Raw genomic sequence first — 27935 nt, 5'->3', positions numbered from 1 at the left:
GTTGAAACACCAGATGCAATTACTTGCGATAATACTTGTGATGGCATCTCACATCATAATGATATACTTCAACATGATAATGATTCTCAAATTGAAAATCTTAATGAAATAAATGTATATACCCGGCGGTCAGGAAATGAACATCAACCTGCTCTTGAAAGATATTCTCAAGATCTCTCATTAGAAGAACTTGTTAATGCACCTAGGAGATCTTCTCGTAATAGTAGACCTCCACAAAAATTTGTATCTTATGAATCTTTCTCACCTAATTATAGGGCTTGTCTTATGTTAATTCATTCATATCATGAGCCTACTTCTTTTAAAGAAGCTAAAGATCATCCACATTGGATTGATGCAATGAAAGTTGAATTAGAGGCTCTTAACAAAGCTCAAACTTGGAGTATTATTCCCCAACCACTAGGAAAAAAGGCAATTGGGTGTAGATGGGTATATAAAGTTAAAACCAAGTGTGATGGATCTCTTGAGAGATACAAAGCTCGTTTGGTTGCAAAAGGCTATGCCCAAGAATATGGAATTGATTATGAGGAAACCTTTGCTCCCGCAGCTAGGATGACTAGTGTGCGAACTTTAATTGCCTTAGCCTCTATCAAACAATGGCCTATATATCAACTTGACGTTAAAAATGCCTTTTTAAATGGAAATTTATATGAAGAAGTCTTTATGGATCCTCCGCCAGGTCTTGAAATTGGTAAAGGAAATATTCTAAAGTTAAATAAAGCTCTTTATGGTCTTAAACAAGCACCTAAAGCTTGGTATGATCTTTTTAGCAAAGTAGTTCTTGATAATGGTTTCTCTTCATGTTATTCTGATACTGCTTTGTTTGTTAAAAATTCTAATGATCACATTACAATTCTGTTATTGTATGTTGATGACATGATTATCACAAGTAATGATAAGAGAGGTATTGACCTTATTAAGAATATTCTCAAAGAAAATTTTGATATGTCTGATCTTGGTTATCTAAGATATTTTTTAGGTATTGAAGTTGCATACTCCCCCCAAAGGGTATGTTCTCTCTCAGATGAAGCTTGCCTCCGACATTATTGATCGGTCTGGACTGACTGATGACAAGAAGGTGGAGACGCCAGAAATAATCAATGCCAAGATGAGAGCCAGTGATGGCACTCCTTTAGCTGATCCCACACCTTATCGTCAATTGATTGGGTCTCTCACATACTTATCCATCACTAGGCCCGATATTTCTCATGCAGTTCATAGTGCAAGTCAATTTCAGACCGCTCCCTCCACCATTCACATGGTTGCTGTCATGAGAATTATCAGATATTTGAAAGGCACCATAACAAAAGGATTATTCTTACCCTCCTCTTCACCTCTTACTTTACTTGCTTATACTGACTCTGATTGGGGTGGTAACCCCGATGATCGTATTTCTACCACAGGATATTGTGTGTTTCTTGGAGAGTCACTTATCTCTTGGAGGTGTAAGAAGCAACAGAAAGTTTCACTCTCTTCTACTGAAGCCGAGTATCGTGCGATGGCCACTACCACCACGGAGATCGTATGGTTAAGAAGTTTGCTTAAAGATATGGGAGTCTCATTCTCAACTCCCTCAAAGTTGTGTTGCGACAACAAGAGCTCTATCTACATTGCCAGCAATCACACCTTTCATGAAAGAACAAAGCACATTGAGATGGATTGTCATTATGTTCGTGATGAGTTCTTACGAGGCACCATTCAATTGCCTTATGTTCCAACCGAATACCAGTTGGTAGACTTCTTCACCAAAGCTTTGCCATCGCCTCGTTTCTTCTTTCTCCTTAGCAAACTCTCAGTGATCTCACCATGTGTTTGAGGGGGGGTGTTAAAATATGTTGTACATATATATATATTTATATATATAGATCACGACACATACACATATATATATATATTAATTATATATATATGTCTATGTGTCTATCTACATATATAAATATATATATATTTATATCTTTTGTAAAATAGACCAATAGGGGTAAAACAGTCTTTTTACTTCTTATCGCATATTGTAACTTTTCTTCTTTTCTTTTATTTCTTTTATTTCTTTTTTTCCTTTTTTTATTTTCTTTATTCTTTTCTTTTCCACCTTGGAATGGGCCCCACCTAGGAGGACGTTGGAGCATCCAACGGTCATATTTATGACCGTTGGAAGGGCTCCAACGTCCCTCTAGGAGCCCTTCCAAGGCCTCCTCTTTTGTCTATAAATAAAGGGGTTTATCCCCATTGTAAAGCATGCTTCTTTGAAGCCTTTTGAGTGGAATATATATTTTTCCTCTTCTTTTGGGTGCCTTACCACTTTAAGTGGTTGTGTTGTTCTTTTGCCCATTAGTGGCTATTTGTGTATGTGCGTGCTCTCTTGTTTTGCGCTTGGAGACTTCATCCGGCACTTCATTACAGTGTCGACATCTCCAAACCTTCAAAGATGTATTGTGATAATAAAAGTGCAATTTACATTGCCAGCAACCACACCTGTCATGAGTGCACCAAGCACATCGAGATGGATAGTTATTATGTTCGTGATGAATTTCAAAGAAGAACTATTGAGCTTCCCTTTGTCACTTCATAATTCTAGCTTGTGGTCTTCTTTACTAAAGCTCTTGCTACTTCACGGTTTTTGTTTCTACTCAACAAACTTTTGATATTTACACCGTAAGTTTGAGGGGGTGTTAAAATTTTATATATATATATATTAGTCTTTTTTTCTTGTAATAAATTATGTCCACTAGGGACGATTTTTTTTATTTTTTTACTTTTTATTTTTCTTTTGTCATTTAACCAAAGACGGAGCTGCCCAATGGTCATATTTATGACCGTGGGACCTACGACGACTCTTTGGAGCTCCCAATGCCCTCCCCTTTATGTGTGGTATACTGGTATTGTGTATAAATAGGGGTTAAACCCCACTTGTTCTTTCAATGCTTGTGGTAAGCATTTGATCAATAAATGTTGCATTCTTGTGTATTTCTTTTTTGCCTTATTGACTTTTGTATTGTCCCATAGTGGACTTGTGCATGTGCACTTGTATGATTGTGATCTTGTAAACCCTTAGTGGCTAGTGTTTCGTGCTTCAGCATATTTCATTTCAGTGATAAACAGTAAAATTTTGTATGTGATGCTGCAAAATGGATGCAGACCTCCAAAAGGAAGGCACCCATAGAAGGAAAATTTGGATGAAAAGACCCAGTCCAAGAAAATTAAATTATTCAAATAATAAATGATAGAATGATCTGAATAAATGATATTCATATGGTTCAAGAGGGAGTACCCACTTGGATACTACTGTGAAAGTGCAAACAAAATATTCCCTACAAAAGGATGCTAAATGCAATCATGTGTCATGTGGTTGGGGAGCAAGATGTTAAGGCTTGCATGTGTGGGAGCAGCACAAAGCCTCAAACAATAAGAGTCTGGTTCGGCTGTCTGAATTTAGGCCTTGCCTGTCCATCTGCTGCTAGGTCCGGAAATGACACTAAGCAAGGTCAGCGCTATGCCCTGCTGATCTGCTGCATCTAGTCCCAAGACTATGGCAAAGAATGAAAGCCAAGAGCTGTCATCCATAGTAGTTACTTCCCACCTATGCCAACAACCTGTATGTCTCATATTTCTTGAAAAAAAGTTATTGGGTTGAAAGGATTTGGTATTTTACTTATGTGATAGTTGATATCAGTGACGCCACGAGAACTCCAGTTGTGAGTCATGTCAACTTGATGAACAATACAACCATGGAAGGCAGCCAGAAAGTTTCTTAGAGAAGCTCCGAGAAAGCAGTACATTATAGCCAATAAGGTAATGCTAATGTTGCATTTGATTAACAGACAAGCCACAAAAATATTGAACAAAACTAAAGAGAATAGTTCTGAGGTCTCCAATAAAAGCCTGGAGGAAATCTGTTACTACCAGAAAAGGACCAACTCAATTCCTGTTTCCTTCTTTTTTTTAACAAACAATCAGAGACACAAAAACACTTGCTCAACTTATATCAAACTTATAGTTCAAGAAACAGATATTGGTATCAGAAGAGATGCAACATTTTGAGTATGAAAAATTCATAGAAGCGATAAAACAATAAAATTTTGTATGTAACAAAAATACTATGCTGCAAAATGGATGTAGACCTCCAAAATGAAGGTGTCCACAGAAAGAATTTTTGGAATAGACCCAATCCAAGAAAATTAAATTATTCAAATAATAAATGATACAATGATTTGAACAATAAATATTCATATGGTTCGAGAAGGAGTATCAGCATCCACTTGGATACTACCACAAAAATGCGAACCAAATATTTCCTACAAAAGGATGCTAAATTTGATCATGTGACGTGTAGTTGAGGAGCAAGATGCTAAGACTTGCATGCATGGGAGCAGCTAAAAAAAAGAGTCTGGTCCGGCTGTCTGAATTTAGGCCTCGCCAGTCCATCTGCTGCTAGATCTGGAAATGGCACTAAGCGAGGCCAGTGCTATGTCCCGCTGCTCCACTGCATCCGGCACCCGGACTATGGCAAAGGATGGAAACCAAGAGCTGTCGTCCATGGTAGTTTCTTCCCACCTATGCCAACATCTTGTATGTCTTGTATTTCTCGACAAAAAGTTTTTGGATTGATAGGATTTGGTATTCTACTTATGCTATAGTTGATATCAGTGAGATTGATATTCATATCTTTCTTCTTATAACTAATGGTTTGACCCCATGAGTGGGACCGCTACCCAATAGCATGTTGCCATCAGAAGCAGAAATACAAGTTTTTCTCAGAGAACCCCAAAGTGTTTCATAGGAACTATAAAGAGATCCTTTAACGATAAAAAAAATCAGTTCAGCAGGAGGATACCTATAGAAGTTTTCACAACTCAATCATGTATGATGGAATTAACAAAGATTTTATCCTTTCTAACTCTATCTGTAAAACTCTATAGAGTCGATAATTAAAAGACACAAACGATATATCCAGCAACAAGACAGAAATCCCCAATTACAACTCCAAATTGCCCCGAATCCAATCCTTCTATGTACATAAAGCCCCAATTGCTTTCCTTCTTTCACTATGAATTTAAAGAGGAACTAAAAAAACAAAAAACAAAGAAATCTTTCCAACGATATCAACAAAAACAACCCAAAAAAGAAATTGAATTCCACCATAATTGAACCGACTGACCGATAGATAGTCCTCCAGTTTCGGATTCGTGGACACCATTGCCGTCGACGACTTCGCATCCCCTTCCTCGGCGCCCTCCACCACCGTTTCCACCTTCGTCTCCGCCGCCTCCGACCCGTCGCTAGCATCAGAACAGAACGCCCTCGTTCTAGAACCCGGAATTACGCCATTGTATCCCCTCAAAGCGCCCAAGACCCTGAGCAAACCACGCTGCCTCTGCCCCGCATTGCCCGTATGAACGGAGAAACTAGAAGGGAGCCTCTGAAGCCGTCCCTTCAAAGAAGGAACCGCTAAAAGCTTCAACATGGTTAATAATTGATAGGTGTTGGAAGCCAGGGAGTGAAAAGCAACACCGCCCACAAAGCAAAGAAGGATGTTCTACGTCTGCGCATACAAAAAGAATCAAAGAACTCCGATTTTGGGCAGGTGGGGAGAGCGGAAAACTGGGATAAAATGATGGGAGAAACTGGATTTTGAGAAAAGGGGAGTGTGATAATGGAATTTTGCGTGTGGGGAAAAGAGGTAACTGTGAATATGGTGATAAACACCACCTACCCAAAATAGAAGGATCTTTCTAAGCGTGCACGTAGAGATGGAAGGAAAAGAACTATGGAGAGAGAGGGGGAGGAGTCGGGGCGGAGGCTCGAAAGCTCGAACTTAAACCCTACCAAAATATTTCCCTTCTCTGTAATATTTGGGGTTCTAAGTGACAAAAGTTTTTATCGGAAATTTCTCGTTTTTCAAAAACTCGCGAGAAATTGAAAAAATTCCATAAATCTCGCGTTTTTTTTGGAAAAATCTCGGCAATAAAAAATTAATCAAAAAATGTAAAAATTATTTTTTATAAGAACGTATTAATAAAAATATAATATTTTTTAGCGATATATAGTCATTTAAAACGTAAATATTCGTTTAAATCACGGTATTTATCTTTTTTCATAAATCTCGCGATATTTTGAGAACTCGGGGGAAGTTGCCGTTTTAAACTTTCAGGCAATTTCTCGCGAGATTTTCATAAATCTCGCAATATTTGTCACAAGACTTGCCCTTCTCGTCATAAGGGGGTCCAAACGGATTGGATATGACCCTGATCATTGTTGGATCCGAATACAATACCTTTAATTTAGAAAAGTAGGTCCTAAACTGAACCCAAATCCGAATAAAGTAATAACTGGGTTTAAAAGCGACCAACACGGACACTAGCCTAACAAGACCCAAGTTAAACTCCAGCTTTACAAGGATTGAATCGGCTTTTTGGTTGGTTCAAGATGAGGTTGGGTCTAGGGTTGCGAATGGGTCGAATCCATAAAGAGGAATTTGCAAAATTTGACTGTCCCGGATCCGAAACCAACCAGACTCCCCAATGTATTTTGAGATCCCAAACCCGACCCCTTTACATCCTAATTGGGTCTTTCATGTAGTAACGGGCATTGGGTTGGACTATACTCTTCTCAGTCCCATGATCCACATGACAGCATGAGCATAGGTGTAGAACCGCGCTTCCCAGGGGTGGGAAACGAGCCGAGCCACTGGTGGCTTGGCTCATAAAGAGCTTGTTTGAACTCTTAAAGTTGGCTCAGCAAGTTTAATATGAACAATTGGCACTCGGCTCAGCTCAACTCATATAAACTTCTTAGATAGTAAGACGTATTTTTTAGAAACATTTTACATTAGTTTTTTTGTAATCTTATTTATTTCAGCCATAAGATAATACCCTTTTTTTTCATAAACAAGCCAAATCAAACTTGGCTTTTTTAACTCGGGCTCGTTATGAGCTAGAACCCAAGCCACTTGTTTATAAACGGCCGAGTTTGAGCATGTAGCTAATGAGTCATGGCCTAAAACACTTAGCCAAACCCGGGCCATGGTCGGCTTAGCCCACCCCTACCCGTATCCGGTAATATAAGCAACGTCAGGTTTGGGTTCAGGTAGGAACCAATTAATTTGGGTTGGATCCAAAAAATTAAGACTTCAGATCCAATCCTATCTTACCATGCAACTGGGTGGGCAGCAGGTAGGGTGGCCTAATGGGCCAAGCCAACCCGACCCGCTATAGGCCGGATTTGAGTCAAGGTTTAGGCTTGATCCCATTAATTATTGGGCAGAAACCTGACCCGTTATATACATGGGCTGTTCGGGTTAGAACTATTTATTAATTTTTAATAATAGAAATATTTTTAAAATTAATTAATTGTATAGTAACTTGATAATTATTATTATTTAGTTACATAAATTTTATAAAAGAATAGAAAGATAATTAATTGGATACATAAAAACTTATTAATTATTTATTATTTACCTAATTAATTTCACTAATTAATTGGGTTTAGCTAGACTCGTCCTGCTTCACATTTTTCCATTAGGTCAATGAGCAGTTCTTCAAACCCGAGCCCATTAAAAACTTAAGTAAATGGGTCGGGTCATCTTTCGCCCGGGCCGCCTATAAACGGGTCGGGGCTGGGCCGGGCCAGCCCGATGCTCACCCTTAGGTGCAGTATCTTTCGCGCGTTTTCCTGCTTTCCTCTAAAAAAGAAGGCAGCTTCCGTCTCGATTGCCGGAAAAGGTAGTTACCGGTCGCCGGAAAATATCCTAGCGCGACTTCCGTCGCCGAAAACGCGCCATTGATGTCGTGCAGAGACCTAGACTCTCTCTCTCTCAGAGGCGAAGTATAAGAAGACGAAGAGATGGAGCTCTTCCGACGGTTACTCTTTTCTCCGATTCGATCGACGAATCCACCGGAAACCGTTCTTCTTCAATTTTTGAAGTCTTGCCTCTGGACACCATCTTCCCCAACCCTAACCATAACCCTAATCCCGATCCCGACGCCAACAAAACCCCAACCCCGATAGCGTCTCCGCGGCGTCGACAACCTCACTTCCGGATCGAAGCCCCGGGCCATTGTTGTTCTTCTCGAGCCTCTTTCCTGATTTCCAGGACACCACACCCTTGGCCATCTTCTCCCAGAAGGTTCAGAACCCCAATTTCTTGTTCCCCTCGCACTTCGCCAACCAGAGCCCTAGTTTCGTTCACAATACAAGCCCTCTAGGGCTCTTTAGCGGCAACCCCTTCAAGCTGCCCACTCCCCCAACATGGTTTCCGAACGAAAATCCTATTTCTAAGACCGCCAAGGAGCAACGGACAGCCTCTCGCAGCGCGAAACCTAGCTCGAAAGCCGCTGCCGATCCACCGGCTAGCTCTGCCAATCGAAACTGCAATTCGAAGGCCCCAACTGCGGGCAAACGCAATGCTAATAATCGATGTTCCAGCAATCCGCTGGCCGGGCTGGCTCAACCGTTCTTCACTGGCAAGCGCAAGCATTGCGGGCTTCGGCGGAGAGCCGCCTCTTTGTTACCGCCTTCAGTTCGACCGAACAATCAGGTTCCCTTGGATGCTTCTGTTTCTGAAAATGGTGGTAGTTATTTTCTTAATTCTGGTATGGATTCGAGCAATACTGTCGAAGGAAATAGCGTAGAATTAAACGATGAAATAATCTTTATAAACAAGAACGCCACTGCAGAGGCACTCATTGCTCTATCTTCTGGCTTTCCGGCTGATATTCTGTCTGAAGAGGAAATAGAAGCAGGGGTTGTCTCGTTAATTGGAGGCATTGAACAATTGAATTACATTATAATTAGAAACCACGTTCTCAGTAAATGGAGAGAAAATGTCTCCAATTGGTTGCACAAAGAGGTTTTTGAAGAAATCATCCCTGCCCGCTTCAGGAACCTGTTGGATTCTGCATATGGTTATTTGCTTTCTCACGGGTACATAAATTTTGGGGTTGCTCCGGCGATAAAAGAGAAGATTCCGAGCAAATCAAATACAGTGATAATAATTGGTGCTGGGTTGGCTGGATTGGCATCGGCAAGGCAATTGATGGTGTCGGGCTTTAAGGTCGTGGTTTTGGAAGGTAGAAAGAGACCTGGTGGCAGGGTTTATACCAAGAATTTGGAAGGCGGCAACAAGTTTGCAGCTGCCGATCTTGGTGGCAGTGTGCTCACGGGAACTCTGGGCAACCCACTTGGGACATTGGCAAAACAACTCTCCTACCCTTTGCACAAGGTGAGAGATAAGTGCCCTTTGTATAAACCAGACGGGCAACCTGTGGATCCCATTGCAGATGTGAAGGTAGAGAGCTCGTTTAACCGTTTGCTCGACAGGGCTAGCAAGTTGAGGCAGTCGATGGGTGAGGTGTCGGTCGATGTCTCATTAGGTGCAGCTCTTGAGACGCTTAGGCAGGTTTATGGTGGTGCCGTCAGTGAGGAATAAATGGGTTTGTTCAATTGGCATCTTGCAAATCTGGAATATGTAAATGCCGGATTGCTGTCCAAACTTTCACTTGCTTATTGGGATCAGGATGATCCTTATGATATGGGTGGTGACCATTGTTTCCTTCCTGGAGGAAATGGGCGGCTGGTACAGTCTTTAGCTGAGAATGTACCCATTCTTTATGAGAAAACTGTGCACACTATTCGCTATGGTGGTGATGGCGTGCAGGTGCTTGCTGGTAATCAGGTGTTTGAGGGAGATACGGCCTTGTGTACAGTTCCTCTTGGCGTGTTGAAGAGCAACTCTATAAAGTTCATACCAGAGTTGCCTCAAAGAAAGCTTGATGGTATAAAGAGGTTGGGATTTGGATTGCTGAATAAGGTGGCAATGCTTTTCCCAACTGCATTTTGGGGAACTGATCTGGATACGTTTGGTCACCTGTCTGATGGTCCAAGCTGTCTAGGGGAGTTTTTTCTCTTCTATAGCTATGTGACTGTTGCTGGAGGTCCACTTCTGATAGCTTTGGTTGCAGGGGAAGTTGCAGTCGAGTTTGAATTGAAACTATGAATGCCACTGACGCTGTTACTCTAGTTCTCCAAATTCTCAAGGGTACTGTTGATCACAGTGTTCATCGTCGTCTTGCTCTTATTATTTTAATGTGTTGTTGATCCTCGGTTTTCTGAACTTTTGTTTTATGCTGAACTCTAGGTATTTTTGAGCCGCAGGGAATTGAAGTTCCCGACCCCATCCAAACAGTTTGCACAAGATGGGTGAGTGATCCCTTTAGTTTAGGATCATATTCTAATGTTGCAGTAGGTGCATCAGGGGATGACTATGACATCCTTGCTGAAAATGTTGGAGAGGGAAGGCTTTTCTTTGCTGGTGAGCATACCACTAGCCACTAGGAGATACCCTGCAACTATGCATGGCGCATTTTTGAGTGGCTTTAGAGAAGCTGCTAATATGTCTAACTATGCAAATGCTCGCTCTTCAAAAATGAAGGTTGACCATCAACTATGCGATCGAAGAATTTACAGTCTTATGCTGCTCTCCTTGCTGATCTGTTCAGGCAGCCTGACCTGGAATTTGGAAGCTTCTCTATTATATTTGGACCTCAATCGGCTGAATCTAAATCAGAAGTTATCTTAAGAGTCACACTTGGAGGATCAAGGAAGAAGGGTAGCACTGATGGGACAAAGCCTGACCAACAACACTCTAACAAACTACTATTTCAGCAGCTTCAATCTCATTTCAATGAGCTGCAACAGCTTCATATTTACAGCTTATTATCGCTCCAGCAAACACTTGAACTGAGAGAAGTTAGAGGGGGAGATGAAGTGAGACTAAATTACCTATGTGAAAAATTAGGTGTGAAACTTGTGGGCAGAAGAAGCTTGGGCTTAGGTGCAGAATCCCTTATTGCTGCCATCAAGGCAGAGAGGGGAAATAAGAGGTCTGCTTCATCTTCTATTACTCCATAAGCTTGAAGTGATTGAGTTGTCTGGGGTGGTTTTATTGTTAGGTATGAATTACCTCATGGGCCTGCACTTTGGAGTGAAAAATGGGGTTTCGACCAATTTATTTGACAGTGAGCCCAGAAGCAGAACGCCAGTTGGAGACTCGGTTTATATGTAGACTGACAACAGGCTGAAGTATTCTGTATGATGTTTTTATCCTTGGTTGCTCCTGCTATTTTTTGAAGCCACCCTCTTCCTCTGCTTTAGTAGCATTGTATCAGTTTGGTGCAGAAAAAATCTTGTTGAGCTTATATCTCTGAGGAGCATATGCGGATGGGATGGTGAGACTGAAAGGTTAGAGGCGGGTCATATCTTTTGATAGATGATACAAATTTTTCTAGTCCAATTGTCATTGACATGTACTAAAAGTATTATGACTTGGAATCCAATTGGTACTTGTAGAGGAAGTATGGAGTCAAGGGTACCTATCTGCACATTTGGATTCAATGCTGGTTTTTGATATCTAGTTTCAACTGACTGCTGAGATCAAATGTGTCATTAACTCATTATTGTACGTGGAGGCTTCTATTGTCAGAAAGGAGAGTTACCGGTTCGCTTTTAAAAAGATTCCTGAATGATTGTACTGTTTGAATTCCATTCATTACGTTACGTTGCCTCCTTCATATATCCTTTTCCTTGAACTTTTTGCATTGACTTCATAATGAGCTGGGCTACATGCTCGGCTTGTTTGAGCTCGGGTCGAGCTTGTCCGCTAATATAAATGAGCCGAGCTTGATCAAGTAACTGAACTCGATTAAGCTCGTATAAGTCATATGTAGATTTTTTATTTCCAATATGACAGTAGCTATTGTTGCTTTAATGGTTAGAGTAGTAGTAGGTATTGTTGCTTTAATGGTCATTGATGCTGTATATGTTTTCTGCGTGCTTTCTAACAGAAAAAGGGGGCTGTACCCTAGCTGTGAGTGAGTAAGGGTGTCAACGGGTCAGGTTTACCCGGACCCGACCGGAACCAAACCCTATAATGTCCAGGTATGGTGATAAATAAGAAGACCCGATTAAGACCCTGGTTTGGTCCCGAATGTCTGATTAGTACATGGACTTGGGTATAGTTTGTGAAATTTTATACCAGACCTGGACCCGACCCGAGTTCCGATTAAAACCTGCAAATTTTCAATGTAAAATGATAAAAAAAAATATGGTTTTACCAGGTCTGGTTCATGTAGTTCTTATCGGGTCTGGGTATGATTTTCTTATAGTGGACCCGATTAGTCCCAGGTCCAGACCAATACCATACTCGAAAATCAGGTCCAAGTCTGGTTCCACCTGGGTCCAAACCAAACCTGACCCGTTGACCCCCCTAGCTGTGAGGCCTTCTGCCTGTTTTTTAGATGGTGGAGGGATTGAATCCTGACCCCTTTGACGTAAACCATATTCTTTGTATGGATTACGGCTCAGCTCGAGCTCGGAGCCGAGCCGAGCTTGAACAGTGTTCTTCAAGCTCGACTCCAACCTCGAACATCTCTGGAGTCAGGTTAAGTCTTGCTAATAACTACCTCCCATATTAAAAAAAAAAGTTAATAGGATAAGTTTCTTTCCTATAAAATGGAAGGCTTTTCATCATTATGTATCTGAATTTTACTTCTCTGAATCTATGCGTCCTACTTGTTTCTGTCGTATTTTATGTTTGTGATTCCATGCAAATACATTTTTCTATTTTGTTGTCTTGCTATACCCTAACCTCAATTTTTTTTATTCAATATGCTTGATTTTCTACAATCCTTGATAGTGTTATCTCTAGCAGGAAGGTAAAATGTTCATTCCTCACACCAAACCACCGGATATCAAGTAAATTGTCATAACCTTTGAATAGTGACTTCAGTGCCTCTCAAAACTTACTGCTTTCTTTTTAAGATTTTGTCCCCTTCACTTATCACAGTTAAGAACTTCAATCTTTACTTGGTTCTTCCTTCTGAAAGAAAGTGAAAGTTATTGGTGCTTTGCCCCATGTTTCTAAATTCACAATACATTTTAACCTAGAAAATTTCATAGAATCCCATTGTCATGTCAACTGCAGTATCTGTGTTGGTGAAAGTCACAGTATCTTAGCTGAGGTGTTTGTCATGTGAATCCTCTTCAGGCACTCCTCCAGTTTTCTCACAACCCTAGAGCTGCTTCCTTATGTCTTATGTAGTCAACATTGCTACTCGGTGCTTACAAGCCAGACCCTAAAAGGCTTTGTTGGCACCTGGACAGGACTAGTCAGCCTAGTTGGGGCAAATAAAAAAAGGAAGAAAATTTATAATAATTTGCTAAAATTCATAGCAAACATTTATTCATCATGAAATCAAACAACCAGGTGATTATGAATGAACTGCAACAATAACTGGCATTCATTTACAGAATAAAACTCGTAACTAATTTACATGAATTACCTAATAGTAAACTTCAGATTGATAATAAATAACCAATAATGAATATCCCAATACATCTTATAGGTATGCATATTCATAAATACAATACAGCAATTAGCATTTTTTAATTGACTAAAACAATAAAAGATTACAGACCAACTTTAGATCACATACATAAACACAAACACAGAGACACGTGGCACGCGCACACACTCACAGATACAGTTTGCTTTTGTTAGGAAAAACCACGAGCAAGAGACAATCAAAAGGAAACAAAGAACAAGAACGATCAAACAAAACACAAGAAGAACACAGATTTACGTGGAAAAACCTCTCCTCAAATCCGAGAGAGAGTAAAAAAAACCACGGCCGCCCAGAGAGAAATATTATTACTCTTAACATACAGTTACAAGCTAGGGAAAGAAAAGCGAGAATATAAACAAGGCAAGGGCGACAACCCTAACCAAATCGGGTCGGATCCACTGAAAACCGGGTCCCAACCTCCCTGGACCCCCGCCCGCTGACCGCGCAGCGGGACCCGCGCCGGGGGGAGCCCCCGGACCCCCCTTCCTGCAAGGGCAAAAACAGTGAATCAGGCTCCACAACTCATCAGCTTTTGCATTTTGGTCCCTATTTTCATTAGATGGTTACATCTTTAATGTGATAATCAGACAGCAGTCTATATTGACAATTGCAATTGTATAATTTAACACAAAAAGAGGTCGAGGTTGAACATTTACTATGATTAATATGTGACACTTCATGGTGAGACTTTGACTAGGGCCGGTCCCAAAATTCTGCCCTCCAGCCCTGCCTTCATCTCTGTTTCATGTCCTCCATCCCCAGTCCAAATGGGACGAGGTGGGGAGGGGGCCCGTTTCTCCTCGGTCCACTGCCATCCCTAAAGAGTATTTTACTAACAGAACGGAGCGGGGCAAGGTGGAGTGGGGGAAGCGTAAGTCCATCCCGGCACGGGGTTTTGATTTTAACCTTCATCCCCGCCTCCATCCCTGTTTCATGTCCTCCATCCCCATTCCAAATGGACCAGGCAGGGAGGGCCCCGTTTCCCCCGGTCCACTGCCATCCCTAATGAACACTCACTGTTTGTGCTTAGCTCGCTAACACCACACAAGCTTTTGACTAGTCTGCACGAGCTTTATGGGAGCTGAACCAGTAGAAGATGAAAGCAGATTGGTTGGTTTATCAGCCCCTAGGTGTAGGTGTAGGTGGAGATTATACCGGGAACCTGCAAAAAAATGAAAAGAGATGTGGGCAGGACTCAGTTTTTCCAAAGGAAAGGCGTATGAGATGCTTGTGTATCTTAGTCCATGCAGACCGAATCCTAGCTTCTTGGAAGAAGCCAACTTCTATGTAAATGTGGTGCAGCCATAAAAGATTTGAACCTAGACAGCCCGTCAAACGGTCTAGGCCCCATCTCACTATGCCAAACCCCTTGGGTCTTAGGGACTCTGGATTTATCGAATTAGAAAGATAAATATCAAGTGAGCTTAACGAACCGAGAGTGAGGGATTGAAACCCTCTGTTCGAATAGCTTGTACAACAGTTTATTATACTCAACCATCTGTCCAAATTGCAAATCAAGGGATTACTGTAATCTCAAAATGCTTTTCTATCCGTAACTTATCTTGTTTGAAAAAATGGCATCGAGCCAAAAAAATGGATTGCAACTACACCCAGTTGACCAAGACTCCAGAATATATAGTCGCAATTAAGGGTGTCAATGGGTTGTGTTAGACTTGGACCTGGCCCAAACCCAATATGGCCAGGGTTTGTTGATGAAGAAGGAAGTCTGATTAAGAATTTGTGTCGGTCGGACTCACCGGGCCTGATTAGTATACCAATCAGGTCATGGGAATTATTGAAGTTTTGGAAAGGGTCCAGACCCATTAATCACAAAACTTCTGAAGGGTTGAAACGAAAAACTATGAGGTTTCTCCTAAATGAGTGACTTGGTATAGATGATGAAGTTCATACGGTCTCTGTTGGGGTAGCCATAGTTTTTTTTTTTAAAGGCAAGCTAGGTTAGGCAGACCCTTACCGTTTGTACAACTATATCATCGGGATTTGAACCTGCAACGTCCCAACACAAGGTGACGTGCACTAGCTACTCCTACCAGACAAGCGGAGCCCTCCTGTTGGATGGGGTAGCCATAGTTATAAGCCAAACGTAGAGCACCAACAAAACGTTATGATCCGAGTACGAGTTCTAAACAATATTCTTTGAAAAATATGAGACAATAAAACGGCATAAAGAACAAGGAATTATAAAGAAAGGCAAACCCACCCAAAATACGACTTTAGTTTGGTGTGTGTTCTATAAAACGGTGAGGTTCTTCGTCGTAAAAAGAACTGTTTACAAACCAACGGGGGCTCCACGTGGTTGGTAGGAGTTGTCGGTGCACGCCTCCTTGTGGTGGGACAAGAGCTGATCTTGTAAAACGGTGGGTGAGGTTAGCAATCTCACCCAATTTACAACCACAAAACCCACGCTACTGTATTGTAGGTTAGTACAAGTGGAACCCACAGATAGAGACTTAAGCAAAATTGGTTTTGAGGTTTGATGTTTTATAATCAAATCGGATTTACATGTGCATGTTAATTAATGTATTTCATGTTATTAATGTTAATCAGCATGTTAATATCTTTACAAAAGTCATGATGTAATGGTTTTGATTATTCAATGTGATTTAGGGTTAAGCACAAGTTTTTTGGAATATATCCATGATTTAGGTTTGAATCATGTTGATATTTTTATTATGTAAGCTTGAAAAAGTTTAGTTAATTGATGTAATTCATTGTAAAAAGGTTTAGAATATCTATAATCATGTTTTATTATGGTTTAATATCATCCTTGATCTTGATTATTGAATGTATTGTGAGTTTCGAAATCTTTGTTATTCTGTTTTCATTTTTAATCTGACTAGTTTCAAAAAAAAGTTGTTTCTTCTAAAATATCAATCCAAAAAAATAAAAATAAAAATACTGAAACGTTTTAAACATTCAAAGTTTAATTTTAGAATCTTGTTTTGCTTAGTTTTAGTCAGTTTTAAGGGGCAAACATCCATTATAAAAAAAACATAATGTTTTTATCCTGTCTATAGAGCCGTTTCTAGGGGTGGCAAAACCTAACATGACCTGCCAACCCGACTCTTAGGCGGGTTCGGGTTGGGCTTAAGCCAACCCATTTAATAAACGGGTCGACCCGCCTAACTTGTTTATTAAACGGGTCGGGTTCGGGTTGGGGTATGCCAACCCGTCTGACCCGTTTAATAAACGGGTTAGTCGGTCGGGTCAACCCGTCAACCCGCCAACCCAACCCGCGAACCTGAGAACCCGTTTACCCGACCCAACCCATTTATTAAATGGGTTGGCGGGTCGTGTCGGGTTACCCGTTTATTAAACGGGCCGGATTCGTGTTTGCCACAGCCGACCCGTTTAATAAACGGGTCGGGTTCGGGTTGAGGTATGCTGACCCGCCAACCCGTCGGGTCGACCCGCCAACCCGACACGATTGCCACCCCCTGTTTCCACTAGTTGCTTTGAAAAATCTGAAAATCTATTCAAAATGACTTCATAATCTCACCCAGCGTTTTACATGATCCGCTCTTTGGTGGGATGTTGTAGGTTCAAACTCCAATGGTACGTTGAATAATAACCAGTGGGAGTTTGCCTAACCCTAGCTTGCCTTTAGAAAAAAAAGAATTGTTTACAAATAGATTCTTCTTGAGAAGGTTCCATCAATGTTCAACAAAGGCAACTTAGCCCGGGTTGCCCCCTGTCAAAGCTAATGGTTTCAACTGGTCAATCCATAGTGAGGAATTTAAAAAAAAGAAAAAGAAAAAATATACTAACTAAAGATCCCAAAAACTTTGACTTCACCATGGAGAACATGGGCGGCAAAAAAAAAAAGATTATGCAAGATTCTTGTTGGGGGAGGATTGGACAGAGAAAGTCGTTCTTGGGGCACAGACTCTTTATTCTTTAAAGCTGTTTCAAGATCCAAACTACCGTTTGGTTTTGGAAAAATTTTCTGTCAAGGGAAGGAAAGCTTTGAACAACTTTGGTAAAAAAATAACAAAAAAAAATCATTTATGTACATTTTTTAGATGCGTTATGTCATGTTACAATATAATCGATGTGTTACATTTTTCTTGTTATACTCACATTTGGGTGCTTCAGATCCAAGGATTTAAGGTGAACAAACACAAGATCTCAAATCTGAAATCCCAAATAGGTCTGGGAAACGAGATGAGCAGCTCGTCATTCGACTTGGCTCAGAAATTTTGTTACTAGCCAACTCGTTTAGGTAAATGAGTCCAGTACAAACATGGCAAGCTCGGCTCGACTTGTGTAAGCTCTTTTTACATATTATATGTTTCATATATATAATATATGAAATTAGGAATAATACATCAGATGAGACTGCATGAGAGTAAATTGGAGTGTCCCTGAGAAATAGGTTGCCAGGATATTTAGGTATTTTTATGTGGCTGGAAGCAAATGAAAACCAACACGCAACTCCATGGGGTCAAGGGGCAAGCCCACTGAGTTTTACGCTGTCAGGACAGCTACCTTAAGTATGGCAGGCATAGCCAGCGCAGCTAAGTCTTTGATCTTGTGAGCGGTTTCTCCGCGCGCGTAAATAAAAAAAAAAAAAAACAACTGATCACATGCATGGTTCTCATATTCTAATTCCTGCAGTTAGCTGTCATACAACTTGATTATGAGAAAAAAAATGGAATTGCAATTCTGTTTTTTTAAGGGTCAGCATGCCAATTTCCATGTGAACCTAACCAATTTTTTATATTTGTGTATTGGTAGACATGGATCATGTTAAGCATTCCGAGTATTCAAGAGAAGTTGATCAGCACAATACCATCGAGAATTCTTGACGAATCTAAAGTAAACATTTCTCAATGATTTGGCTCTGATAGAACTTCTGTCCATGTTCATCTTTACATTAAATGAGTTTAACATTTTTTTTTATGACAAAGAACCCTCATCAAGAACCGGGTCACTTAATAGGCTCGCGCTCCTACAAGGTAAACCCAGGTGGAATCACACTACAACAAAGCAACAGATTAGCGACGACCACATTCCGTCGCTAACAGGCGTAGCGACGGATTAGCGACAACGAGGCGACGGTATGCTTACGTCGCGAATATTTCGACGCTAACTGGCGACGGATGTATTCCGTCGCCAGTTCCGTCGCTAATTGCGACGAACTAACGAGCGCTGTATTTCGTCGCCAATTTGCCGGTACTAAACGGCGACCAAGGCTTGGCGACGGATTTACTTCCGTCGTTATGTCGTCGCTAGGTTTATATGAATAGCGACGGATGGTTCCGTCGCAAACACGAAAAAAAATTAAAAAAAATTAATTTGAAAATTAAATATCGAGAACGGTACAATTTGTATTTCCTGTACAATTTATATTTCCTGTAAATAAAAAACAAACCAAAAAAAAATTTCATATAACAAGAATCTACAACAATTAATCGTTTCACCTTAAAATTAACAAGTTTAATTATTTACAATTCAACAATTACAATTAGGAAACATAAAAAAATAGAACTTCTTCAACACAGTTCTCTAATCATCGCCAAGATTTTGTGCGTCTTCTTGTTCATTGTCTTTATCTGTCCCTTCAGCTCCACTACGCTGATTATCGCTAGCAGCCTACACAAGAAAAGAACAGTCAGTATTGATAAACAAAATATAATGAAATAAATTACACACTATATGTGATTCTATCATGTGCTCATGTGTGATCTAAGGCAATAAAAAAACTCTATATGTGATTCTATCATGCTCATATGTGCTCTAAGGCAGACAAAAAGTTATATATGTGATTCTATCATGCTCATATGTGTGCTAAGGCAGTCAAAAAATTGAATATGTGATTATAGCATGTTCATATGTGTTTTAAGGCAGCTAGAAAAACTCTATATGTGATTCTACCATGATCAGATGTGCTTTAAGGTAGGCAAAAAATTATATATGTGATTCGATCATGCTCGTATATGTGTTAAGGCAGTCAAAAAATTGAATATGTGATTATAGCATGCTCATATGTGCTCTAAGGCAGGCAAAGCAAAAAAATTTATATGTGATTCTATCATAAATGATATATGTTCTAAGGTAGTAAAAAAATTATATATGTGATTTGTGCATGCTCATATGTGTTTTAAGGTAGTCAAAAAACTGAATATGTGATTATAACATGCTCATATGTGTTTTTAGGCAGTCAAAAAACTGAATATGTGATTATAGCATGCTCATATGTGCTCTAAGGTAGGCAAAAAAACTTTATATGTGATTATATCATGCTCATATGTGCTCTAAGACAATAAAAAACTCTATATGTGATTCTATCATGCTCATATGTGTGCTAAGGCAGTCAAAAACTGAATATGTGATTATAACATGCTCATATGTGTTCTTAGGCAGTCAAAAAACTGAATATGTGATTATAGCATGCTCATATGTGCTCTAAGGCAGTCAAAAAAACTTTATATGTGATTCTATCATGCTCATATGTGTTCTAAGGCAGTCAAAAAAACTTTATATGTGATTCTATCATGCTCATATGTGTTCTTAGGCAGTCAAAAAACTGAATATGTGATTATAGCATGCTCATATGTGCTCTACGGCAGGCAAAAAATTTTATATGTGATTATAGCATGCTCATATGTGCTCTAAGGCAATAAAAAAACTCTATATGTTATTATAGCATGCTCATATGTGCTCTAAGGCAGGCAAAAAACTCTATATCTGATTCTATCATGCTCATATGTGCTCTAAGGCAAGCAAAAAGTTATATATGTGATTTGATTATGCTCATATGTGTTCTAAGGCAGACAAAAAACTGATATGTGATTATACCTGAGAGGGACCTGGAATCGAAGATCCCCTGTTCAGAACAAGATTGTTGATCTCATTTCGAAGAAAGGGGGCGATGGTGTCATGGAAGTAGTTATTCAGTGATTCTGTAACGATCTGACATACATCATCATCGGAAAGAATAGTCTGCTGCTTGGAGCTTATGTCGGCGCAAGAAGTCGGTGAGTCATAACTAGAAGAAGCAATAACAGGTGAAGTGTTCATATTACTCCCAAACCCGAACACGCGACCTTTTTTGGGTTCACCTGCTGCAGTCACCCATGCTGTATGATCAAATGATGAATGTTGAGTAGCGTCATCGCCATATCGCTCTACCATCTGTTGCTCATATGCCTCCTACAAAATAATGTTTAAAGTATTCATTAATAATTAATGATAACATTATGATAACTTGCATATATATTGCAATGATTATTAATAGAATAAATACATACCGTTGTTGTTCTCGCCTTCTCTGATACGAAGACTCCCGTGGTCTTCCGTTTATGTGTTTCAACAAACACATCCTTATATGATATACTGTCTCCTTTTTCTGCTTCCTGCGAAGTTAAATGACAAAAGATTTAGAACACAAGTTTGCAACAATACTTATAAAATTAATATTATATATTGATGAGTTACCATTTTCTTCAGGTGGCTCCCAAATGTCTTAGATTCACCTGTGTGTAGATGGGCTTCGGACATCTTCGATCGATTTTGTGCAGCCTTCGCAGAGCGATTTCTAAATGCATCTCCCGCCCACTTATCGCACATTTCATCCCAGTAATCTCTCCTGATAGTAAGAGGGTCATGGCCCTTCTACAATAATGGATCATCTACTACGCCAGATGCTTTTTTTGTTGCAGTCTTCATAGTGTGCAGCATGTCTGCAAATCGATTGACAGCCACCTTCTGTCACACCTTCCTTGCATCATTTTCTTCCACCGTAGTTGCGAATCGATTCGAAGCCTACAAATATTTTCAGAAAGTTAGTAGACATTACTTAAATAAATTAAATATGAAACACATTAACTATGAGGAACAATTGTATAACATGAATGAGGACCACAATCTGTCTAACACCTCCTTTGGGTACTCTTTAAATTGAGCAACCGGTCATGGTAGATGTTGAAGAAGTGAATTCCTAATCTCCCGTACTACTTCTTGTGGCTCAAACCTCGTGCTGCACATGAATTGTTACATAGTAAATATCAATATAAAATATTTATAAGATATGCAATAATTAAAAACAAAATACTTACGGTCGATTATCGATATACACTATTCGAATGAGTCTTCTTGTGCCAGCCTGAGAAGACCCTGTTTCCTGTGTTGGCTCTTGACTTGTGTGATCAACTGGTGTAAGTGGGTCGTGTACAGGCGCAACATCATCTGTAAAAAAATACGTTAGAAATTCTCAGAATGCGCATTTGAACTATTCAAGCATCCAATTAGTTATATGATATACCTATCACAGGAGCCCGTGAAGATGAAGGATGAGCCTGGCTACTACTGGATGAACGACCACTATAACCTCCACGAACCATATTCTAACAAATAACATATGCCACACAATACATTCAAATAATTCACATCAAGTATTACAATGCATTCAAGTCATTCACATCAAGCATTGCAATGCATTCAAATCATTTACATCAAGTTTTACAATGCATTCAAATAATTCAAATCATTCACATCAAGTATTGCAATAATTCAAATCATTCGTTGCATAAATTATAATACATTCATATAATTGAAATCATTCACATCAAGTATTGCAATGCATTCGAATCATTCGTATCAAGTATTACAATACATTCAAATCATTCACATCAAGTATTACAATGCATTCAAATCATTCGTATCAAGTATCACAATACATTCAAATAAAATTTTTAATCATTCACATCAAGTGTTGCAATACAACTCATGCATTTGCATCAAGTATTACAATACATTCAAATAATTCAAATCAAGTATTGCAATGCATTCGAATCATTCGTATCAAGTATTACAATACATTCAAGTAAAATTTTTAATCATTCACACCAAGTATTGCAATGCATTCGAATCATTCGTATCAAGTATTACAATACATTCAAATAAAATTTTTAATCATTCACACCAAGTATTGCAATACAACTCACATCAAGTACTGCAATGCATTTAAATAGAGGTTTATAGTATAAGATTTTGCTCACTAACTTGAGAATTCTTTCTCGTCACTAGTTTGACTTTCTTCTTCCTCTTCTTCTTCTTCTTCTTCTTCATTGTTTGCCCATCCACTTGGTACATCATTTAGATCACATTCCTCTATAATTGTTTCATCAGCCAATGGAGATATGATATGCATATCATGCGCAACATCGTGATCATAAACGAAGTCATAGACATCATCTGATTGATAGTAATCGCTGTCTTCAGCTAACTCATCTTCCTGTAACTGATCATACTCGGGGTATAGTTTGGACTTCACCTTGCAAACTGCCCACCATTCATTTCTATCTGACTTTTTTATACTCGGATATGAAGTATAATAAACTTGTTGAGCTTGCGAAGCTAATATGAATGGTTCATATGTTCCAAACCTGGATTTATGATTCACCTCCACAATGCCTGAAGCTTTGTCGAGTCTTGTTGCAGTTGGATCAAACCAATGACACTTGAATATCGTAACCATGTTATTCATGCCTAAGTAAGTCAACTCCATTATTTCCTCTATAACATCTAGTAATCATATTCATTTTCACCGTAGCTGCTACCCTTGACACACACGCCACTATTTATCGTTGATTTGTTTATACCGTAGTCTTTTGTATGGAATCGATAACCATTTACGATATACCCGTTGTAGCATTGCACAACTTTGGTCGGACCATTTTCTAAATCACATATTCCTTGATCTTTAACATCACCATGGCGAACCTACGCACAGACATAAACAATGATTGTGATCATGATCAATTAAGTAACTTAGTGTTGTTTATAAGTACAAAATTTATGTTAGCTTCTTTACCAACTGTTTCAACCACTCCACAAACTTAGTTTCACGTTCTTTTTTGTACTTTTACATCAGTGAGATGTGAAACTTCGCTTTGTAACTTCAGACCAAATCGTCTGCAAACCACAAATACTTATATTACCGAGTCATGTATCCACATATAGAACATAAAAGGATTTATATTTGAGTTGCATATACATATACTTACTCGATGTATGGGTCGATCGCTGAGCAATTAAAAAGAATATAGATGTGTGCTGCATCTTGCTCTCGATCTGTCAATAGCCTTGATCGACAACTACCAAATGCATGCCCAAGTGGTTGAAATATCGACAGCTTGTCAGCTACAGTTACTTGTTCTCCATCATTGTTATGGGGCGTGCATGTGTAACATGTTGGAATATGAGGTTCGAAGTACATAGATGAGAAATTTGAAATCTCTTCTAAAGTGTACGCCTCACAAATAGAACCTTCTACTCTTGCTTTATTACGAACCCTTTTTTTTAGGTCGAACATGCATCTGACAAGAATATACATTTTAAATTTTAAATATCTGTCATTAAAGAGACAAATATAAAAAAACATATACCTTTCAAATGGGTACATCCATCGATATTGCACAGGGCCACCAACCCTTAGTTCATATGGCAGATGTATGATCAAATGTTCCATAACATCGAAAAATGCTGGCGGAAATATCTTTTCTAGCAGACAAACAGTGGTGATGACAGAGTCCTCGAGATTCTTTACATCTGATACAACAACCTCCGATGCGCACAATGTTCTGAAAAATCCGCTCAACTCAGACAATACCCCCCATATAGGTTTGTCTAACATATCATAGAATGTTAGGGGTATCAATCGTTGCATAAAGATATGCCAATCATGGCTCTTCAACCTATATAACTGTCCATCGTCAATCTTCACAGCTCGAGCAATGTTAGAGACATATCCATCTGGAAATCTCAGTTCTTTCAACCATTGACATACATGTTTTATTTGATCAGGTCCGAGCACGTACTTTGCCTTTGGTTTCAGTACTTTGCCATTATACTCTTTGAGTTCCAATTCTGGTCTTTTACATATTAATTTTAAATCCATACGGCCCTTCGGATTATCCTTCGTTTTTTCTTTAATATTGAACACATTATCAAACACATTTTTCTCTACATGCATCACATCCAAATTATGTCGTATCAATAGGGTCGGCCGATACGGTAGTTCTCAAAAAATAGATTTCTTCGTCCAATTGTGATCCTTCCCAAATCTACAGAAGGGTGTAGGACTGCGAGCATCTGTTAATACATCTGGAAAGCATCGCAATCTTCTTAGAATCTCTATGCCGGACAATCTTGAGGATGTACCTTCTGTTTCAGTTGTGCATGCTTTAAACGCATTCTTTTGTCGTCGGAACGGATGATCGCTGGGTAGAAATCGACGATGGCACTCAAACCAGCAAGGCTTCCTTTCATGCCTCAATCTAAAAGCTTTGAAATCCTCCATGCAGTACGGACAAGCCAACCTCCCATGTGTGCTTCAACCAGATAACATACCATATGCAGGGAAGTCACTGATTGTCCATAGAACAACGACCTTCATATTGAAATTTTGTTTTTTGTGGGCATCATACGTGGTAACACCGTCATCCCACAGTACTTTTAGTTCATCAATCAATGGCCTTAAATATACATCAAGATTTTGGCCAAGTGAGGTTGGACCAGGGATCAACAGAGACAAGAAAAGATTTGGATGTTTCATACACAAGCTCGGTGGAAGGTTGTATGGAGTTACAAATACAGGCCAGCATGAGTATGGAGTTGATCTACCCTCAAATGGATTAAATCCATCTGTACATAGACCGAGTCTAACATTTCGCACTTCCATTGCGAAGTTCTGATGAGTACAATCAAAGTGCTTCCAAGCTTCAGCGTCAACATGATGCGTGATCTTGTTTTCATTGTGTCGAACTTTACTTGCATGTCATCTCATGTGTTTAGCTGTCTTTGAAGACATATACAATCGCTGCAATCTAAGAGTGATAGGAAAATAGCGGAGTGACTTGTATGAAACTTCCTTTGATCTCGTGCTACCATTGCCTCTTGTCTTTGGCTTGAACCGAGGATGCCCACATGACAGGCATGATATATTGTTTTCCTGCTCCTTGAAATACAACATGCAGTGATTTGGACAAGCATCAATCTTTTTGTAACCCATACCTAGAGCGTTGACCATAACTTTCGCACAATATAAATTTTGTGGCAATTTCTCATCTTTGGGCAACATACTCTTCACAATCATGCACAAACGGTCAAAACATGATTGACTCAAATTATACTCAGACTTCAAATCCATTAGTTGAAGAACTGCAAACAAGATAGTGTGACTCTCACAACCGTTGCAAAGTGGCTCATCAACATCTCTAAGTAAATCATAAAATCTACTAGCTGCATCGTTTGATGATTCTTCATCTACGACAGTTCTTACATCACTAGAACTCATAGCAGAACCCAGTTTTGTTCCTGCGGTATCAAATATCAAATTCGTATATGGATTATCGTGCACCACATTCACCCGTTTATCAAAATCATTTCTAAATTCTTCTCCATGAAACGTCCAGTTCTGATAATCACTTACAAAACCCTTCCTGTATAGGTGATGTCTAACACCATGAAGTTCTACAAATCGATTATTCTTACAAATCTTGCAGGGACACCTAATCCGACCTGTGTGATCTACTGTACTGACACTTGCCGTTGCAAATTCAATAAAATTGTCAACACCATCCATATATTTATGCGATAACTCATTGTCCACTATCCTACGGTACATCCATTCACGGTTTGCAATCATTTTGTCGTATGATGTTACGAATAGTATCCTAACCAGTTAAAAGAGAACCATCAGAATGCTATGATGAAGAAAATATCAAATTTATCATGCAATATATGATGTCATACAATCACAAGAATTATGATGCATGCATTGATAACTTAATACTTTCATGTGCAAACTATTCATGACACGATACATTAATTTGAAGCATGCTTTCAGTATACAATTTCACATGGAAGACATAATCAAATGTAAAGTAACTACATGCAAGCATTGGATACAATTACATCAAACATTGCAATACATCGAAATAATTCATATCAAACAAATGTCAAACATGTCTCTGCAGCAAACACACTTCAATATCCCACTAACTACTACCATGCCTAGCATGAACTCCGTACTCCAAAAATAAGAACACTTCCATATTCATACATTAAAATCATGCTCAGCATGATCTCCGAACTCCAACAAAGCAGTTCTAGATATCAACAACTAAGTGAGTGTGTGAACAATAAAGTGTTACATTCAATAAATTAAATAACATGTGATGCGCTTGTATCACTTACTCACCACGGGTATTTACCCGATTTGCATTGTTTTTGTCACTTACCACGGATGGCGGGGCACAAGCGAGTTCCGTTGAAAAATATGAAAAAAAAAACACTGTTTTAAAATGAAGTCACCACGAAAAAAAATTGTTCTGGCAAGGGGTCGACTCCCATGCTGTTCCGGCAGGGGGTCGACCCCCTTACGGAACATAGGGGGTTAACCCCCTTACAGAACGTAGGGAGTTAACTGACCCCCTGTTCGGGCAGCGGGTCGACCCCCAGCCTGTTACGGCAGGTGGTTAACCCCCTGCCGAGGTCGACCCCCTGCCCGGGTCGACCCCCTGCCCGGAAAGGCATGGGGCAAGAGTCCCCTGCCGGAAAACGCAGGGGGTTAGCCCTCTGCAAGAAACGAAGGGGGTTAACCCCCTGCCGGAAAACGCGAGGGTTAACCCCCCGCCGGAAAACGCGAGGGTTAACCCCCCGCCGGAAAACGCAGGGGTTACCCCCCTGTCGAAAAACGCGGGGGTTAACCCCCTTCCGGAAAGAAGGGGGTTAACCCCCTACAGGAAACGGCAGGGGACGCAGGGGGTTAATCCCCTGCGTTTTCCGACAGGGGGTTAACCCCCTCCGTGAAAACAGGGGTTAACCCCTTGCCGGAAACGGCAGGGGGTTAACCCTCTGCGTGAACCGGGAGGGGGTTAACCCCCTGCCGAAAATGGCAGGGGGTTAACCCCCTGCGTGAAAACGGCGGTTAACCCCCTGTCGAAAATTACAAGGGGTTAACCCCCTGCGTGAACCTGGAGGGGGTTAACCCCTTGCGTGAAAACGGGGGTTAACCCCCTGCCGGAAACGACATGGGGGCGTCCTTTACCTTTCTCTGGGCGGCGAACGGTGGGACCGGCGGACGGTGGGACAGGCGAACGGCGAGACCGGGACCGGCGAACGGCGGGAGCAGCGAAAGAAGAAAAGGAAAAGCTGCCTGGGATTAGGGTTATTCAAAAGTTAGCGACGACTTAGCGACAGATTAATTCTGTCGCTAAGCCAACGTAAAATCAAATTTACAAAAATAGCGACAGATGATATTTCGTCGCCACATCCGTCGCTATTTAGCGACAGACTAGATTCTGTCGCGAACGTCGTCGGTAAATGGTGCGATCGTAAAGACAAAACAGTACGTCGCAACATCCGTCGCTAATTAGCGACGGACTAGGCGATGGACTATCTTCCGTCGCTATTTTCATAAGATTCATTAATTATAGCGACAAATGTTTGTCGCTCGCTAATCCGTCGCTAACTAGCGACGGAAAAATTTCG

The 27935-nt window shown here is 40.1% G+C and overlaps 1 protein-coding gene, 1 long non-coding RNA gene and 1 pseudogene across 3 annotated transcripts in view; 1 reads left to right on the top strand and 2 right to left on the bottom strand.

Moving 5' to 3' along the window:
- Window positions 1–5842, bottom strand: part of LOC149839195 (lon protease homolog, mitochondrial-like) — a 61456-nt gene extending 55614 nt beyond the window's left edge. The window contains exons 1-2 of one of the 2 annotated variants that reach the window (XM_090002366.1): window positions 5729–5800; window positions 5174–5557 (exon numbers count right to left, since the gene is read on the bottom strand). In XM_090002366.1, coding sequence (XP_089858492.1) covers window positions 5174–5479 — 306 coding nt within the window. In that variant the 5' untranslated portion in view covers window positions 5480–5557; window positions 5729–5800. Of the gene's footprint in view, window positions 1–5173 lie in introns of both variants that reach the window. The other variant, XM_090002365.1, reaches the window with a different exon arrangement.
- A 2015-nt stretch (window positions 5843–7857) lies between these two features.
- Window positions 7858–13990, top strand: LOC149839194 (protein FLOWERING LOCUS D-like; annotated as a pseudogene).
- Window positions 13991–18838: 4848 nt separating this feature from the next.
- Window positions 18839–20335, bottom strand: LOC149839193 (uncharacterized). Its single transcript, XR_016431471.1, has 2 exons — window positions 20238–20335; window positions 18839–19031 (listed from the first exon to the last, which is right to left on the bottom strand). It is a non-coding gene; the product is annotated as an uncharacterized LOC149839193 (long non-coding RNA).
- Window positions 20336–27935: the final 7600 nt, after the last annotated feature.

This window comes from Nuphar pumila, chromosome 4, assembly GCF_984573655.1.
Source record: "Nuphar pumila chromosome 4, dmNupPumi1.hap1.1, whole genome shotgun sequence".
Classification (NCBI taxonomy): domain Eukaryota; kingdom Viridiplantae; phylum Streptophyta; class Magnoliopsida; order Nymphaeales; family Nymphaeaceae; genus Nuphar; species Nuphar pumila.
The sequence above is the reverse complement of the archived record's forward strand: the minus strand, read 5'-3'. Positions and strand labels throughout refer to the sequence as shown.